This window comes from Brachyhypopomus gauderio, chromosome 3 (genome assembly GCF_052324685.1).
Source record: "Brachyhypopomus gauderio isolate BG-103 chromosome 3, BGAUD_0.2, whole genome shotgun sequence".
In the NCBI taxonomy this organism is placed as follows: domain Eukaryota; kingdom Metazoa; phylum Chordata; class Actinopteri; order Gymnotiformes; family Hypopomidae; genus Brachyhypopomus; species Brachyhypopomus gauderio.
This window is the reverse complement of record NC_135213.1, coordinates 34,800,978-34,821,016: the sequence shown is the minus strand read 5'-3', so window position 1 is coordinate 34,821,016 and position 20,039 is coordinate 34,800,978. Positions and strand designations below refer to the sequence as shown.

Sequence of the window (20,039 nt, the reverse complement as noted above, 5' to 3'; positions counted from 1 at the left end):
GCGCTGTGTTAATGGACGTCTAGAAGACAGACAGCGCTGTGTTAATGGACATCTAGCACACAGACAGCGTTGTGCTAATGGACATCTAGCACACAGACAGTGTTGTGTTAGTGGATGTCTAGCAGACAGACAGCTGTATTAGTGGACGTCTAGCACACAGACAGCTGTGTTAGTGGACGTCTAGCAGACAGACAGCTGTATTAGTGGACGTCTAGCACACAGACAGCAGTATTAGTGAACGTCTAGCACACAGACAGCTGTGTTAGTGGACGTCTAGCACACAGACAGCTGTGTTAGTGGACGTCTAGAACACAGACAGTTGTGTTAGCAGACAGACAGCTGTGTTAGTGGACGTCTAGCACACAGACAGCTGTGTTAGTGGACGTCTAGCAGACAGACAGCGTTGTGTTAGTGGACGTCTAGCAGACAGACAGCTGTGTTAGTGGACGTCTAGCACACAGACAGCTGTGTTAGTGGACGTCTAGCACACAGACAGCTGTGTTAGTGGACGTCTAGAACACAGACAGTTGTGTTAGCAGACAGACAGCTGTGTTAGTGGACGTCTAGCACACAGACAGCTGTGTTAGTGGACGTCTAGCAGACAGACAGCGTTGTGTTAGTGGACGTCTAGCACACAGACAGCTGTGTTAGTGGACGTCTAGCAGACAGACAGCTGTATTAGTGGACGTCTAGCACACAGACAGCGTTGTGTTAGTGGACGTCTAGCAGACAGACAGCGTTGTGTTAGTGGACCATATGAACTTCATTTCCTGCTGCGCTACACTTCAGAAGAATTCGCCAGCTAATGATGTTGGTCCAGCAGCCTCTGATTACAGACGGGCTATGAACAATGTTTCCAGACATGAAACCTAGGAAGAAGTGGCATTAATTGCTCCATTCTTCAAATGGGAAACTGTTCCTTGTCTGTGGGCTCTCACTGATGGCATGTTTACTGACACAGAAATGAATATTTCCAACATGCGAAGACTTTTTTACGCTCCGCTACACACAGATGAATATTTCAGTGGGACAGTCCAGCTGTTCTTCCTCTGCAATTAGGCCGCTGGAGATCAACTGTGTGGCCCGTCCCCCCTACATGAATCAGCTCTGCTTTAAAGACACGCTGCTAAACCTGAACACTCGCTGCTCAGTCAGGTTTAAAAACACGTCCATGTCTGAGCTCAGTCACGCTGGGAGCTTTGGGAAGAATCCACAGGAGTCTGGAATTACAGCGATGGTGGCAGCTAGGGACAGGGTTAGGGTTATGGGTAGGGGTTAGGGGTTAGGGGTAGAGGTTAGGGTTAGGGGTTGGGGTTATGGGTAGGGGTTAGGGGTTATGGGTAGGGGTAGAGGTTAGGGTTAGGGGAAGGGGTTATGGATAGGGGCTAAGGTTAGGGGTTAGGGGTACAGGTTAGGGTTAGTGTTAGGATTTAGGGATAGGGGTTAGGGTGAGTTTCAGACTCACACTCATGGGGATGTTCCAGGCCATGTACACGTGGGTCTTGTACTCGTCCATCCAGACCTCGGCCGCACGCAGGGCGTTGCGTTTGGCGTAGTAGTCGATGTCGTTGTTGTACGGTTTTTTAGTGCGCTCGATGTGTGCCACGCGCGCACAGGGCAGGACCTCCATGCTGCCCCCACACTGCCACACCTGTAGGGGGGGCCAGAGAGGGAAGGTGGGGAGACACGAGAGAGAACAGAAATGCATAATTAGAACAATGATTTGACTTATGTGTTTGCAAACATTTTCTTATGTAAAATGTATTTCTATTTTAAACACATTTTAGTCGTTTGAGGCCCAGAGCTATTAGAACATTAATATATTTCTGTAGTATTATAGTATATTGTAGTATTATAGTATTGTAGTATTACTTTAGCGTCACACCATGATTGTCCTGTGGTGTTTGCTGATCATTTAGATGGATGTCCTGACGATGTCAGCTATGTGCAGCTGCTGGTGTGTGTGTGTGTGTGTGTGTGTGTGTGCATGCATATCTGTATATCTGTGTGTATATGTATATGTGTAAATGAGTGTTTGCATATGTGTATGTGTGAATTTATGTGTGCGTGCAAATATGTTTGAGTGTCTGTGTGCATGCATGTGTGTGTGTGTGTGTGTGTGTGTGTGTGTGTGTGTGTGTGTGTGTGTGTGTGTGTGTGTGTGTGTGTGTGTGTGTGTGTGTGTTTGATGCAGCTATTGAGGGTTCGATACTGTACTGTATGCTGATGTAAGAGGAGACGGAGATGCTGATTGGATGAGAGCAGACCCAATGCCTGTGACTTTGTTACTGCACTGCTGAACAGCCAAAAGAAATGCTGCATCTTTAAATGCCTACACACAAAGAGCAGCGAGACTCCCAAGTCACTGCTCCTAAACACTCCTCATAGATCGGTAATTTATAGAGTGGTAATTTTCAGAGTGGTAATTTACAGAGTGGTAATTTGTATAGTGGTAAATTTATAGAGCTGTAATTTTTAGAGTGGTCATTTACAGAATGGTTTACAGAGCAGTAATTTATAAAGTGGTAATTTATAGAGTGGTAATTTATAGAATGGTACTTTATAGAGTGGTCATTTACAGAGCTGTTATTTATAGAGTGGCAATTTACAGAGCGGTAATTTATAGAGTGGTTATTTCCAGAGCTGTTATTTATAGACTGGTAATTTACAGAGCGGTAATATATAGAGTTATAACTTATAGAGCGGTAATTTGTAGAGCGGTAATTTATAGAGCGGTAATTTACATTGCGATCATTTCAGCCAAAGCAGCTCTGTGTCTTCCTCCTGCTGGGCCCAGAGCAGTGAGAGACATCCTGGTGAAGGTACTAGCCAAGAGTGACCAGTGTCTGGAGTGAACGCTTTCTCTCCGTCTGAGTGCACATAATGAGGTGGACACACTCTCGTCCTGTCTCAGAGGAAACAGCTTTATGTTTAGAGGCACTATGCCTCAAACACACATGCAGCAGCCAAAAGACTTGCGGACTAATGGAAGTCATTCACCTTATATAACATTGAATCTGAACTGCTTACAAAGTTTGAATAGTAACTCTGGTCAACAATGATTTTGCTTCATGCATCAAATTGCAAATATTTTAAGTGTAACACGGACCTCATTTATTAATTTCATTTATGTTGTATTTGTGTATTTAAGTAACAAATATGTAATGTAAATTTAAATTGCCATGTCACTTTAAAAACAAAGTTCTAAAAATATTTAAATTCAGGAAAAGGTCCACAGGGTTTGGGAAGAAAAACAAATGTTAAGATTTAGTAAACTAGATTTGTGATAAAACAATGTTACAATATTATTGAATATAGTGTAATCTAATCAATATCACTGAATATAGTATAATCTAATCAATATCACTGAATATAGTATAATCTAATCAATATCACAGAATGTAGTGTAATCTAATCATAATAATCTAATCAATGCAAAGTGCTCAAAAACAAAAAAATAGTTTTTTATTATAGTATAGTATTGATTATAGCAGTCATAGTACATGAGATGCTAATGAGGTCACCCATAGTAGTGATTATAGCAGTCATAGTACATGAGATGCTAATGAGGTCACCCATAGTAGTGATTATATCAGTCATAATACATGAGATGCTAATGAGGTAACCCATAGTAGTGATTATAGCAGTCATACATGAGATGCTAATGAGGTCACCCATAGTAATGAATATAGAAATCATAGTACATAATATGGTAATGATGGCAACTAAATGTACTTATTAGAATATTCAGTAATCTGTTATAGAAAACTCTTAATTTATTTTAATGAATAAATTTTCTAGACCTAGAACCCACACATATTCTCACTACCAGAAGGCTGCATTACAGGTGACTCATGACTCTCCCACATTTCAGAAGGTCATTCTAAAGAAATAAAGTTCATGCGTCATGATACCTGAAAGCAATCTTCTGAGTTTGCTTATGAATAAAATATGACAAAGGACAAAATCAGTTCCTCTCATTTAAAGAGGGTCAAGTTTAAACATACATTGGAAAATAATTGGAAGTGTGTTTGGATTGGAATGTGTGTCACCTTTTCAACCAATCAAATTACTAATTTCATGTTTTTTAAGCAGATTCTCTGTCAATCAGATTCAGTAGAGGATGTGTTTCAGTAGAGGGTGTGTTTCAGTAGAGGATGTGTTTCAGTAGAGGGTGTGTTTCAGTAGAGGGGGTGTTTCAGTAGAGAGGGTGTTTCAGTAGAGGACGTGTCTCAGTACAGGATGTGTTTCAGTAGAGGGGGTGTTTCAGTAGAGGACGTGTCTCAGTACAGGATGTGTTTCAGTAGAGGACGTGTCTCAGTACAGGATGTGTTTCAGTAGAGGACGTGTCTCAGTACAGGATGTGTTTCAGTAGAGGGGGTGTTACAGTAGAGAGGGTGTTTCAGTAGAGAGGGTGTTTCAGTAGAGGGGGTGTTTCAGTAGAGGGTATGTTTCAGTAGAGGGGTTGTTTCAGTAGAGTGTGTGTTTCAGTAATAACAGCATCAGAGGTAACAGCATCAGAGCTAACGACTAACAGAATCAGAACTAACAACTAACAGAACCAGAACTAACCGCTAATAGAACTAGAGCTAACAGAGTCAGAACTAGATTTTATTGCAAATGCACATCTGTTCCTAATGATGTTTTGCAATCATCTGTAAGTGCTGTGAAGCCTCAGGTTTGAATACCTTTTGCTCTCCTCATTATATGCATTAGGTAACAGCCTACTTAGTTATTAACTTTCATTACATACAGGCCTGAAATTAATTAGATTGTGGAGTCATTTTTATGAAGTATTAAGGTGCTGTAACTCAGTAATCGGTTACAGTTCAGTTATACAACTCCCAGGCTAAAGTGTTAGTACTATGATTATCAGAGGCGTCATCACCCACTGTTAGGGAGGCACATCTGCAGAATGCTGTTTGCGCACACACACACACACACACACACACACACACACACACACACACACACACACACACACACACACAAATAATCGCACAGGCCTTGCACCTTCAGTGAGATCAGAAATGAATCCAGCACACGTGAGGTAAGAAGTGTATCTAGCACAAGTGAGGTCAGAAGTGATTCCAGCACGTGAGATTACTAGTGAATCCAGCACACAGGAGGTCACAAGTGAATCCAGCACATGTGAGGTTACAAGTGAATCCAGCACATGTGAGGTCACAAGTGAATCCAGCACACGTGAGGTCACAAGTGAATCCAGCACATGTGAGGTCACAAGTGAATCCAGCACATGTGAGGTCAAAAGTGAATTCAGCACATGTGAGGTCACAAGTGAATCCAGCATACGTGAGGTCAGAAGTGAATCCAGCACATGTGAGGTCAAAAGTGAATCCAGCACACGTGAGGTCAAAAGTGAATCCAGCACACGTGAGGCCAGAAGTTAATCCAGCACATGTGAGGTCAAAAGTGAATCCAGCACACGTGAGGTTAAAAGTGAATCCAGCACACGTGAGGTCAGAAGTGAATCCAGCACATGTGCCATTGGTTTTAAGACGTATCCTACATCAGCCCATTGATTTACAGTGTACCCAATACAAAATACTTATGAAGGATCAACAAGCTGAGGAAAACTGAACAGGGTGTGAACGTGTATAATCCCACAACAGGAAGAGGAGGAGCAGAATAATCGTACTCTGGTCTCTCTGTTCAGAGTCTGAGTCAGCCTGGGTAAGACCGCATTTACTGCTGTGATGTAAGCAGTAAAAAAAACAACAACTTTTATCTAGTGACATAGACATAAGAGATGTGGTTATATGTTATGTGTTATGGTTTAACAGATGTGGTTGTGTTCTCTGCCATCTGAATTTATTTAAAAAATTCAAATAAAATCATGTATATAGAAGATACATAGTTTAATGCTGGTAACAAATCTGAAATGCATTAGCATAATATTAGCATAATCCGCCTGTCTGTTGCTGATTGGCCTTTCTTTGAACTTTGCCCTGGGGTGGAGAGGGATGAGAGTGCGGGGCAGCCGGCACATGGCCAATCAGTGCTGGCCTCAGATGTGCGTCACGTTTCCACGGTTATCAGGTCCACTCTGGGGCTGTATCAGCACTGCATTAGCAAACCAAATCAGACACAACGACTTCAGCTTTCTACCCTCCGGACAGCAGTGGCACGATGATGAGACCCTGTGCTTGAGGACAGGCAGAGATGTATTTACCTCATGCTGAGAGAGGAGTGTGTGTGTGTGTGTGGGGGGGGATGGGGAGGGGATGAGGGAAAGAAAGGAAAAGAGGGAGAAAGACAAACAGGGCAAAGAGTGTGTGGGAGTGATAGTGAAGGAGAGAGTATGAGAGGTACAATGAGAGAGAAGGTGTATAGGAGAGAGAGAGAGAGAGAGAGAGAGAGAGAGAGAGAGAGAGAGAGAGAGAGAGAGAGAGAGAGAGAGAGAGAGAGAGAAAACAGCCCCATTACTGAATTTCGGGCTTGCTCCAAATAATTATTCTGAGGTTGAATGCAGCAAGGTGAGGAGGTTTTGTTCAGAGACTAACTAGTGGTTAGTACGTCTCACTATATTCATCCCTGTCAAATTACTTTATACTATTTAATGAGTTAGATACAAATATACAGAAGATACAAAAGCTGTTTAACCATACACAAAATTTTACTGAACACACTTGCCATCTTTCTCTGTCGTTTTGAAAGCTTTGGCTGTCTGTTGTTTGAGTGTAAGGGCATTTCTTCTGATGTACAACACAGATTAAGTCCTGGCTAATTTTAATTGAATTCTCTTGCCAGGAGCCGCTATCTGAAGTATGTTTCATTAATCAGCTGCTAAATGGCCGTGATGATCAGTAGCCCTGTAAAACCACAGGGAAGCATCGTAAATCAGGAACTGGACACTTGGAAAGCCCAGCTAGGATATCACACTCCTCATGAGGATCAACTCTTTGATTTCTTTTGTGCCATCCCGTGATGCTGTGTGTGTGTGTGTGTTTGTGTGTGTGCAGCACAGAGCACTCACACCATATGCTGGTTTCTCAAAGGTTCGGCCACTACATCTCGGTCCACTGTCTTCTATGTGCAGTGTGGGAGGGATAAGTACAGGCGACTCACTTCCTGTATGTACACGCAGATGACAGCCAATCAAAAGAGCACGTCAAAGTCTGTGCTCTGAGAAGTGGCCAATCAAAAGACCCCGTCAGAGTCTGTGCTCTAAGCTGGGAATAAACATCTCCAACATAATCGAGGCTTGACAGCCTACATCAACCCCCTTTGATGATGATGATGACGACGTCTGCCTGAAGCCTTCATCATAGCGTGTGTCCTCTGCGGTGTGTGCAGGATAATTGACTCCTCGTCCTTGGGGACATTTTACAAACCAATTCAAGCTTTCCAATTATCCATTTATCCATTTCCAATTATCCAATTATCCATTTCCAATTATCCAATTATCCAGGTTCACAAGCATGTGCACACATGCTGCTCAGATACACGAGGTAGTGAGCGCAGGGGGACCCTGTACACACCTGTGCACAGCCCATTCCACATTAGTCAAGCTGTCACAATGACACATGCCGTAACCTCTGATAATCCTGGCTGTGCATTGTCAGGAAGGTTCAAAAGGCTTGCGTCACCACCCAAGGCTCCGCCCCCTCTTGTAAATAAACAGTGCACATAAACAGAGCCACGATAATGAATATGCAAAGTGGTCCCTACTCCACATTTTCACAAAAGACTTTGTTACATATGAATAAAAGAGATGAGAAATCTTTTTAAAAACACTATGAGTAATTTGAATGGAGCACTCTGAATAAACAAACAAACAAATGTTCATTAGCATAATTTATGCAACATTTACTTATTTGTTCATTCCTCTTACCCCGAGTGCCATGCCAATCCCTGAACCACTAAAACACTTCTAGAACACTGATTAAACGAAAAATGCTACAGTGCATTTTTGGTATGTGTGTGTGTGTGTTTGTCTGATGTATAATTCAGAGACTTCTGATTCTTTGGAATCTGACATGCAGAGTGATGTTACCTGAGAAATCAAAGAAAGGCTGTGATCTCCCATCGACATGCTGACATGTAGGATGACAGACACACGGGGACGACACAGTCACACAAGTACACCGGCACAGTGGTGAGACACACAGATGCAGATATACGTCGATATGAAGATGTGAGACAGACATCCAGGAACATCCCACAGTGGTGAGACGTATACACATACATACACAGACGCATGGGGTGAGACACACATGCACACAGTCACACTAGAGTGAGACAGACATTGTGAACTCTATCTTCTACCATGCACCAAAAATCCATTTAACAGTTATTATCAAATAATAAACACCTATGTTCAGATGTGCCGACATATGAGAGAAGGTGGCCTGTGTGTAAATGATAATGCTGTCAGATGTGCTGAGATTTAGGAGAAAGATTTGATAATGAGGAACTCTACCATTGCACTGCCTTGGGGCAAACCTTCCAGTCAGTGTCACTCACAGATTCCCGACATGCGGTGTAATCCGCACTACACCTACTGATGCCTAACATGCTCCTGCTGTCGAGATTTCAGGTCTTTTTTTTTTAGTAGTATTTGGGAGAGTTAATTCCCTAGATGCTCCTGTCAGTTCCGTTGCCTAGAAATCAATTTGAGTTGCAAACACATCTCAAATATCCTCTGACTTCTGTTCCACCTGATACATGTCCGGTCCGGTTTGGCATGCATGCTCTCAACCTGTTATCACATCTTGTAAATGTATTTACAGGTCAATGGTGACTTTTTAAAAGAACACACACCACTTTACATCATGTGCGTGTGGGTCCCCCAGTCCAACTGCCTCTGTTGCAGTAGGAATCATCTCCTGAACTTCCTCCTTATCTAATTTCTCCAGAAGCCCACTGACTAGTTTATCTCATCCTACCATCTTCTCTAACCTGACAGACCCAATCAGAGGAAAAGTCTGTACTAATCTATACAGTAAATACTTCTTACTTCATTAAGGCAAGTAATCAAGTCATTGATCCACACGTTCTGCCTAATGTATGAGCTAGGGAAGGACATGGCGTGATCAATACTGAAGTGAACTGTTGGCTGAACTGGTGGTGTATCAATGGTCAAAATCTGTATTACAAGTGATCTGAAGTATTTAAAAATCGCAGCAGTGAAAGTTTGGGAAGAAAGTCTGCTAATACTCTCCTCAACCTGCTCTCGGGGAAGGCCGCTTCATGCCACGCATGAACTGTTTATAACTAACCAAATCTAATCAGATCCACCCAAATCCAGTTATATCCAACCAGATCCTCAGGGATCTCAAAGGTAATCTTTGAGAATTCTGAGGACCAGCTGCTCCTTGTTCCCTCAGATATTTCTATAAGGAAATGAAGGTTCAGCTTCTGTTGGGTCTCCGTGGGTCGTCTTCTTTGTTTGACCTGGAATTACCCAGTTCCATCACTGGAGATCTTCAATTACCTGCTAGAAAGGTTTGTGATTGGCTGTTATATACATCAGACAGGGCAATCACAGCATTTGAACTGCCCGGGTTGGATCAGACAAGGTTGGAGATTTAACCAATGCTACACTGCCAGGGAATATATTCTTTGCAATGTTGATGAACACTAGTGGCCCAAGATCAGGAACAGGGCAGATCAGACAGAGGAAAGCACACGGCAAAACTTTGTCTAATATTTTGGACCTTGAATGTACTGTAATTGTAGTGAGTCATAGTGGATTACAGTCGGTGTCCTTTTGCACTGTGCAACAGAAACGTCCATAATGTGTTGGTTAAAGAATGTGCTGGTTAGAGAATGTGCTGAGACAAATAAATAGCCTTGCAGTGGGCCAGTTTCTAAGGGTCCATTTTACATCGTGAGAGCTTCTGAATCGAATCACTTGCAAGACTGCTAGTAACTTGGAAACTGTCATAAAAATCTTTTCAACATTCCCCTGGCTTTGAACTCACTCAACCAGTACCTCTCATATTCTACTACAGAAGTATCTCTGCTGGATGGAGATGAATGTGACCAGGGTTTGTGGAAGTCACAGTGAGTGCAGTCATGGTAGCATGTGCTCTCTATAAAGCAAACGCATCTATGAAATCAAACAAACTCTGAGCATTGAACACTGTGTCTAAGATCCAGTGGCCAGGAAAGAGAGAGAAGAGAGAGAGAGAGAGAGAGAGAGAGAGAGAGAGAGAGAGAGAGAGATGAGAGAGAGAGAGGGAGAGAGAGAGAGAGAGAGGGGGAGAGGGAGAGAGAGAGAGAGAGAGAGAGAGAGAGAGAGAGAGAGAGAGAGAGAGAGAGAGAGAGAGAGAGAGTGTGGTGTGTGTGTAGAGTGTGAAGTGTGTGGTGAGTTTGGAGTGAGGGTGCTGTGTAGTATCTTTGCTCCCATGCCTGTGCGCTTCGGGGAGGAGATTTGATGATGTTTCTGGGATCTGCTGGAGGCGGTCGCTCAATTGGGGCGGTCACAGCCGCGTGAACACTCATGACCATGGGTACCACCGATGGGCTTCACCGTACCTCACCATTGGCTAGCTCGGGTTTCTCGGGTGGGATTCTCGAGACTTCTTCAGAGGTTCCTTGTTCCTGATGTTCTATCACAGATACATCTGGCATCTACCTCTACATCCACCTCTACATCCACCTCTACATCCATCACTACATCCATCACTACATCCATCTCTACATCCTTCACTACATCTCGTATGCCACTAGCATCTCACTGACATCCATCACTACATCCATCACTACATCCAGCACTACTGATCCATCTCTACATCGTCATCACTAGACTACATCCACCACTACAGCCATCACTATCTACATCCATCACGACATCCATCACTACATCCATCACTACAGTCATCATCACATACAGACATCCAGCACTACAGTCCATCACTACATCCAGCTCGACATCCACCACTACATCCTCTACATCATCACTACATCATCAACTACATCATCACTACATCCAGCCTACTCGCATCTGACATGCCATCACTACATCCAGCACTACTTCCACCTCTACATCTCACTACGATCGCACCTCTACATCACCTACTCACTGACATCCACCACTACATCCACCACTACATCCACCACTACATCCACCACTACATCCACCACTACATCCATCACTACAGCCATCACTACGATCCAGCACTTACATCCATCACTACCTCCTCTACATCCATCACTACATCCACCAGCTACATCCACCTCTACATCCATCACTACAGCATCCAGCACTCTATCCACCTACTACATCCAACTACATCCACCTCTACATCCTCACTACATCCTCACTACATCCTTACTACCATCATCACTACATCCGACTACTCTCCAGTCACTACATCCACCACTACATCCACCTCTACATCCATCACTACATCCACCACTACATCCATCACTACATCCATCACTACATCCACCACTACATCCACCTCTACATCCATCACTACATCAATCACTACATCCATCACTACATCCATCACTACATCCACCTCTACATCCACCACTACATCCATCACTACATCCACCACTACATCCACCTCTACATCCACCACTACATCCACCTCTACATCCATCACTACATCCACCTCTACATCCACCACTACATCCACCACTACATCCACCTCTACATCCATCACTACATCCACCACTACATCCACCTCTACATCCACCACTACATCCACCTCTACATCCATCACTACATCCACCACTACATCCACCACTACATCCACCTCTACATCCATCACTACATCCACCACTACATCCATCACTACATCAATCACTACATCCATCACTACATCAATCACTACATCCATCACTACATCAATCACTACATCCACCACTACATCCACCACTACATCCACCTCTACATCCATCACTACATCCACCACTACATCCACCTCTACATCCACCTCTACATCCATCACTACATCCATCACTACATCCACCTCTACATCCACCACTACATCCATCACTACATCCATCACTACATCCACCACTACTTCCATCACTACATCCACCACTACATCCACCTCTACATCCATCACTACATCCACCTCTACATCCATCACTACATCCACCACTACATCCATCACTACATCCATCACTACATCCACCACTACACCCATCACTACATCCACCTCTACATCCATCACTACATCAATCACTACATCCACCTCTACATCCACCACTACATCCACCACTACATCCACCACTACATCCATCACTACATCCACCTCTACATCCACCACTACATCCATCACTACATCCATCACTACATCCACCACTACTTCCATCACTACATCCACCACTACATCCACCTCTACATCCATCACTACATCCACCTCTACATCCATCACTACATCCACCACTACATCCATCACTACATCCATCACTACATCCACCACTACACCCATCACTACATCCACCTCTACATCCATCACTACATCAATCACTACATCCACCTCTACATCCACCACTACATCCACCACTACATCCACCACTACATCCATCACTACATCCACCTCTACATCCACCACTACATCAATCACTACATCCACCTCTACATCCACCACTACATACACCACTACATCCATCACTACATCCATCACTACATCCACCACTACATCCACCTCTACATCCACCACTACATCCTTCACTACACCCATAACTATGCCCACCTCTACATCCACCACTACATTCATAACTACATCCATCACTACATCCACCTCTACATCCATCACTACATCCATCACTACATCCACCACTACATCCACCTCTACATCCACCACTACATCCACCACTACACCCACCACTACATCCATCACTACATCCACCACTACATACACCACTACATCCACCACTACATCCATCTCTACATCCATCACTACATCCACCTCTACATCCACCACTACATCCATCACTCACTACACTTCAGTGTATATATATATATATATATATATATATATATATATATATATATATATATATATATATATATATATATATATATTTATATATAGTTATGGGTATGGGCATAGTTATGGGTGTATATATATATATATATATATATATATATATATATATATATATATATAACCAACATAATCTCTATCAAAAGGACATCTAGTGAGTAACACATATCTGCCCCGAGCATTCTAGTGTCAAGGACAGAGAAGGTGGCTTTAAGATTGTGAAGATTGTGAAGTCAGCTCCAGGACTGTACCTACACACTACACCACCGCTTTGGGCCTCACGGGCTTCTGTGCACTGATCAGCTGCTTCTAGAACATACCTGGCCCATGTACCTATGGCTCTCACATTGTCAGGGCGTGACACCAAACAACACTGACTACAACAAGACAGCAAATGCTGTGTGCTTGTGGCTGTTAGCTCTTAACGCAACTGATCTCATTCAAATTTGACCAATTTCCAAACAGTTAAATTCCTTGCATAATATATACATAATAATAAATATTCATGGCACTGCAGTACAGTAGCAGGAAGGTGTGTTTGAGAAGGTGTATTCCAAAGAGAATAACGTACATTTCGTTCATACATAAAGATCGGTGTCTGTTGTTTATTTAGTCCAGTGTATAAGGCAGCCCTGGTTTTACTTTGACATTAAACTATTGAAGCATGATTTGCACAGCAGAAAAAAAACGCTCATTTAATGGGCTTGGCAGTCCTCATCAAACCCCCATCCTCCCCGCCCCCACAGCATTATGTCCCCAACAGCCACTAGCTCTGCCAATGCACGAGGCAGAACCTTCTAGAAGTGCCTCGTCTGATATGAGACAGTTCTAGTCCCTTACCTCCATTTAGTATTTCTTCAACTCTTGAAGTCCAAAACCTCTGCACTAATAATGAAAACGAGGCTGTCAGAAGTAGGCCAGCCGGAACACTGCGGAACATTCTGGGCCTGTCTGAACAAGAACTTTGAATCTCTGCCTCTGACATCTGGCACAGGTTAACAGACATTAAACTCCAGCCGTGTTGAAGCTCCACCTTGCTGATGTCACGTTCCATTGTCCCTCCTCCTCTGCCTGTTTCTAGAATGACAGAAGGCTTTAGAAACCTTTGTGACTTTCCTCACTCATCTGCATTTTAACACAAACCAAATACCACATGCTCTACAACACAATTTAAATGCTATAAAATACAAACCGAGTGCTAAATGCTCTAAAGCTCTGTGAGAGAATCAGACAGACACTAACAGATGAAATCAAACAACACTTTACTTGTGTAAGGGCAAAGGTCGGATCCAGGACAGAGTGATCAAACACCCAGAACATCTGAAGAATAGACAGAAACAGGTCTGAACCAGGAAAGCAGGTCCATACGCTGAGGTACAAAAGGGCAAATCTAAAAAAACACAGTACAGAGAAGGCAGGGCTAAAAAACACGACCAGAACTTGTACAAGAAAAAGCACTCAAACCATCCAAACCATTCAGACCACTCAAACCAGTGAGACAACTCAAAGGAAACCAGGCCAGCACCTCATGAAGAATACACAAGTGACAAAACAATAACGGACAACAAGTGGAAACGTTCAGTAGTCCAGGGATGCTGACCTAGGCAGAGTTAGCTGATTACTGGAGACAGGTGTACCTGTTCGGACATGGCATCATGGGAAATTAGAGCTGCAGAGCTGGGAGCAGCATGACAAAGACAAGCCAAGCGCTAAACCAAATGCTCTAAAACAAAAACCGAGTGCTAAACTAAAAGCTCTAAAATACAAACCGTGTGCTCTAAAACACAAACCAAGAGCTAAACTAAAAGCTCTAAAATACAAACCGTGTGCTAAACTAAAAGCTCTAAAACACACACCAAGAGCTAAACTAAAAGCTCTAAAACACAAACCGAGTGCTAAACTAAAAGCTCTAAAATACAAACCGTGTGCTAAACTAAAAGCTCTAAAACACAAACCAAGAGCTAAACGAAAAGCTCTAAAATACAAACCGTGTGCTAAACTAAAAGCTCTAAAACACACACCAAGAGCTAAACTAAAAGCTCTAAAACACAAACCGAGTGCTAAACTAAAAACTCTAAAACACACACCAAGAGCTAAAAGCTCTAAAACACAAACCGAGCGATGAATCCATAGAGCCACACTTGCACATGCTAAAACCTAAAGCACTCTCTTCTCTGACACAACTGCGCTAAATCATTCTTTCTGTGTGGCTGAGCGTAAGAAGGCTGGACTGTAAACAGCAGCCATGAATACTCAATAACCTCCTGTGTCAGAGCCACCTCTGCTCAGAGCGATCAGAAGCTGGCTTTCTAAAGAGCGTGACACAAGGCTAATTGTTAAACATGTACCCGTCAATCACAGCCACCCGGGGCGGACGCTGAGCAGTTCCTGGAGCAGATGAATGCTTTGAAGGAGGCACTGCAGTAGGCCAGCAAACATGAGCACATATCTGAGCTGTTTCAAAGCAGTTTGATGATAAATTGGCCATTTTGCAGGTAATGCTAGCAGGTAATGCTAGCAGAGGACGGTTTGCTGGATCAGCGCAAAAGTTCTGAAGTTTGTAGTTTTGAGTCAGATTTGTCACTTTCCTATGAAATTGAAAAGGAAACATATAATAGGCTGCTTACTGCTAGCAGTAAACAGAACAGAATTTGTCTCTTGGTCAAAAAGTTCAAATTCTGCACTAACCTGCCACTTATATAAGAAACTTCCTAAGGTCAGTTATCTTCCAACATTTCATAATTGGCTTATTTCTGACAGCTGTTGGTTGGAGGTGTTTGGGGTGGCAGACAACTACCCTGCAGCAGCAGAGACAACCACACCACAGAGAAAACTACCCCGCAGAGATGAAGACAACTACTCATCAGAGACGGAGACAATTACCCCGCAAAGACGGAGACAACAACCCAGCAGAGATGGAGAAAACGACCCCGCAGAGATGGAGACAACTACCCCGCAGAGACGAAGACAACTACTCATAAGAGACGGAGACAATTACCCCGCAAAGACGGAGACAACAACCCAGCAGAGATTGAGACAACTACCCCATAGAGAGATGGGGAAAACTACCCCATAGAGAGATGGAGAAAACTACCCCACAGAGAGATGGGGAAAACTACTCCATAGAGAGATGGGGAAAACTACCCCATAGAGAGATGGGGAAAACTACTCCATAGAGAGATGGGGAAAACTACCCCATAGAGAGATGGGGAAAACTACTCCATAGAGAGATGGGGAAAACTACTCCATAGAGAGATGGGGAAAACTACTCCATAGAGAGATGGGGAAAACTACTCCATAGAGAGATGGGGAAAACTACCCCATAGAGAGATGGGGAAAACTACTCCATAGAGAGATGGGGAAAACTACTCCATAGAGAGATGGGGAAAACTACTCCATAGAGAGATGGGGAAAACTACTCCATAGAGAGATGGGGAAAACTACTCCATAGAGAGATGGGGAAAACTACTCCATAGAGAGATGGGGAAAACTACTCCATAGAGAGATGGGGAAAACTACCCCATAGAGAGATGGGGAAAACTACTCCATAGAGAGATGGGGAAAACTACTCCATAGAGAGATGGGGAAAACTACTCCATAGAGAGATGGGGAAAACTACTCCATAGAGAGATGGGGAAAACTACTCCATAGAGAGATGGGGAAAACTACTCCATAGAGAGATGGGGAAAACTACTCCATAGAGAGATGGGGAAAACTACCCCATAGAGAGATGGGGAAAACTACTCCATAGAGAGATGGGGAAAACTACTCCATAGAGAGATGGGGAAAACTACTCCATAGAGAGATGGGGAAAACTACTCCATAGAGAGATGGGGAAAACTACTCCATAGAGAGATGGGGAAAACTACTCCATAGAGAGATGGAGAAAACTACTCCATAGAGAGATGGGGAAAACTACCCCATAGAGAGATGGGGAAAACTACCCCATAGAGAGATGGGGAAAACTACTCCATAGAGATAGAGACACGAGTAAAGGCTGCTGATCCACTTCACCAGCTCAACAACCGTGAAATTACCACATCACTGTCACTCTAGTGTTAATACTGGGTTAATGCATGACTAATATCCAATCAGCAGTGGCTCTGTGATCAAAAACTGACCAATAATTAAAGGGGTGGGGGAGAGGAGAGGCAGGTGGCTGTTGAATTATAAATGACAGTAGCTGTGCTACAGTCTGGAAGTGTAGAGACCTACACAATGTGTCTAGTAACACACTGGATACGACAGGCATAAGGCGGTTATTTCTCATAACCTGTCAAGACAGATGTTCATAACATAGAGTCTTCAGCAACACTGATTTAGGAATACAATGCCCTACCCACAACCTTTACTGTAATTTTCATTTCTAAATCACTTCATTTTGTAATTCATTGTATTCATTTACAAACTAAATAATTTACAAAATTATTCCAAGAATGTAATAAAAAAGGAAAAAAAAATGTAAGAAGTTTACAGGCTACAAGTTGATCCTTTAATCCTCGATTATGTTGTGAAATATCAATACACTTGATGTTTACATTTTAGACAATGAAAAAGACTAAAGCCCAGCAGAATACCACAGCGACACACAAAAAATTTCACAAGAATGAGAGAGGCGTTATACCCTGCTGTGACGTTTGGTGACGTTTACCCGGACGGCTAATCTCCTCAGTTTCAGTCTCAGCTCTGTGTCCATGATGTGATGTCACAACTTATGATGTTACAACTGGTCAACAAAGATTTCATATCATATTAATTTCTTCTGGACTCTGAAAAGAGACGGTCCAGACTCCTGTATGTTTTAGAAGTATGTTTGTGTATATTTTATGTGTAATAATTGCCTTATCTACAAGTACCTAGAAAATATATACTTTTTCTGAAATATTATTGCTCTATTGATCTGTTGCTGAAAAACCATGCTTGATTAAAAAAAACTATCAAAAAAGACAGATTTGAGATCAGTATTAAAAGTACTATAAGCACCACCTGTTTTTTTATGAGACAAAAACAGTAAACATTTTGTTAGCCAGTGAGAATTGCCATCTGTGATGTGTGTTGTCATAGGGAGAAGCAGCTGATAGAGTCTTGAGAACTTAATACATGACTGTGTATTCAGAAGATAAAACCTGCTGCAGTAGTAGTGACTGTGAAATGGCCGACCGTCAAGAGGCTTTGGTGCGAATCAACACAGTTTCTTCTAAATAACCTTCATCTTCTGTTTCTTCAAGGCTGTTCCACTCCACTAAAAGGGGAACATTTTCTGAATTTAAACAGGTTTGAGTCCCTCTCTAATTCTCTGGCCTCACGCAGAAATAAATTTCACCCATTGCTGCTTTAAAATGGAATTGGCAATTTCCGAATGGTGAGGCGTTTTGAAGCGGGCCGCTGTGAGGCGGCCAGTGGCCCACACGTCTCCTGCTCAATAGCTGGTGTCGACGGTGTGACGCCGTGGATAAAGAACGTCATTAAATGTGCTTACGTGTTAGTCAGCGCGATTAAACGGCAATCCAAACGCTGTACATTTGCCATAATAATAAATCCTAACTTGGTGGCGGGGGAGGATGTTTGGTGCTTGGTTTGGAGTTTATGTGAGGATCTAATGTGCTGACAGAGCTGTGCTCCGCCCCTCTTCTCCATCACTATTCTATAGCAGGAATGGCCACACATATTTGTAATGTACTGTAACACCAAAAGGAACAGATTCAGAACGTAAGATGCGAGCCGATTGGTCGTCTCACCCTGTCCCCCGTGGGCATGAGTGCAAAGCTACTCACCCTCATTCCAAGCTCAATGTTTTCTCCACCGTAAACCTCCATGCCTGGATCGAGAAGTCCAATTTCTCCAAAGTACTCACGGTCCACTACAAATGAACAACCAATCATCGCAGGAGTCCTGGTCAGGGAAAGAGAAAGAGAGGGAGATAGGGAAGATAGAGAGAAAAGGGGTGAGATAAAGAAAATGAGGAGAGGGGGAGACAGACGGAGATGAAGAGAAGGAGAAATAGGTCTTTTATTGGTCTACATCAAACGTTCATGAACTTTAACAACGTCTCAGTTGTCTTATGATAAAGCAGCAGACTAGAACATCGGCAACTCCAAAGCTGCACAGGGTCTGTTACACCTATCCTGCACCAAACTACACACACACACACACACACACACACACACACACACACATTCACACACACGCACGCACACACGCAGTCACACACACACACACACACATTCACACGCACGCACGCACGCAGTCACACACACACACACACACACACACACACACACACACACACACACACACACACACACACACACACACACAGGGGAGAATGGGGGAGTATGGATGGGTGAATAGGAAAAAGAGTGAAGTGGTAATACAAGGTAGGTTAGGAGAAAGAGAGATGGCTGAGAGAAACATACACACACACATACACACATTCACACATACATACTGTACCTCCATACATGTGTTCAAGGTGCTTTTGTGCTTATGTGTTAATCCTGTATCACCAACAGACACCCAGGCACACACATGCGCACACAGTACACACAAACACAAACACGCACACTCACACAGACATTGTCAATCATGATAACCAACCAATCACCACCAACCAGCTCAACAAAGCACAACTTTCTGGTAAGGAAAACAACTGCTGTGAATGTCGGCGCCTGTGAGATTGTCTAGATTGGAATCACATTCATGTCTTTGTAGCCATGCCAAGCAGTTACAAGAGGTGTGAAGCATCTGTCTTCAGAGGCCCAACTGCACGACCTACCTGTGCCTTACCTGTGCCCTACCTGTGCCTTACCTGTGCCCTACCTGTCTCTACCTGTGCCTTATCTGTGCCTTACCTATGCCCTACCTGTCTCTACCTGTGCCTTACCTGTGCCTTACCTATGCCCCATCTGTGCCTTATCTGTGCCTTACCTGTGCCTTACCTGTGCCTTACTTGTGCCCTACCTGTGCCCTACCTGTGCCTTACCTGTGCCTTACCTGTGCCCTACCTGTGCCTTACCTATGCCCTATCTGTGCCCTACCTGTGCCCTACCTGTGCCCTATCTGTGC

The 20,039-nt window shown here is 43.4% G+C and overlaps 1 protein-coding gene across 1 annotated transcript in view; it reads right to left on the bottom strand.

The window, feature by feature from the left end:
- The window catches only part of galnt9 (polypeptide N-acetylgalactosaminyltransferase 9), a 100,669-nt gene that overhangs the window by 15,314 nt on the left and 65,316 nt on the right, over positions 1-20,039 (bottom strand). Inside the window, exons 6-7 of the mRNA XM_076997870.1 lie at positions 18,749-18,866; positions 1,466-1,651 (exon numbers count right to left, since the gene is read on the bottom strand). Coding sequence (XP_076853985.1) covers positions 1,466-1,651; positions 18,749-18,866 — 304 coding nt within the window. The remainder of the gene's footprint in view (positions 1-1,465; positions 1,652-18,748; positions 18,867-20,039) is intronic.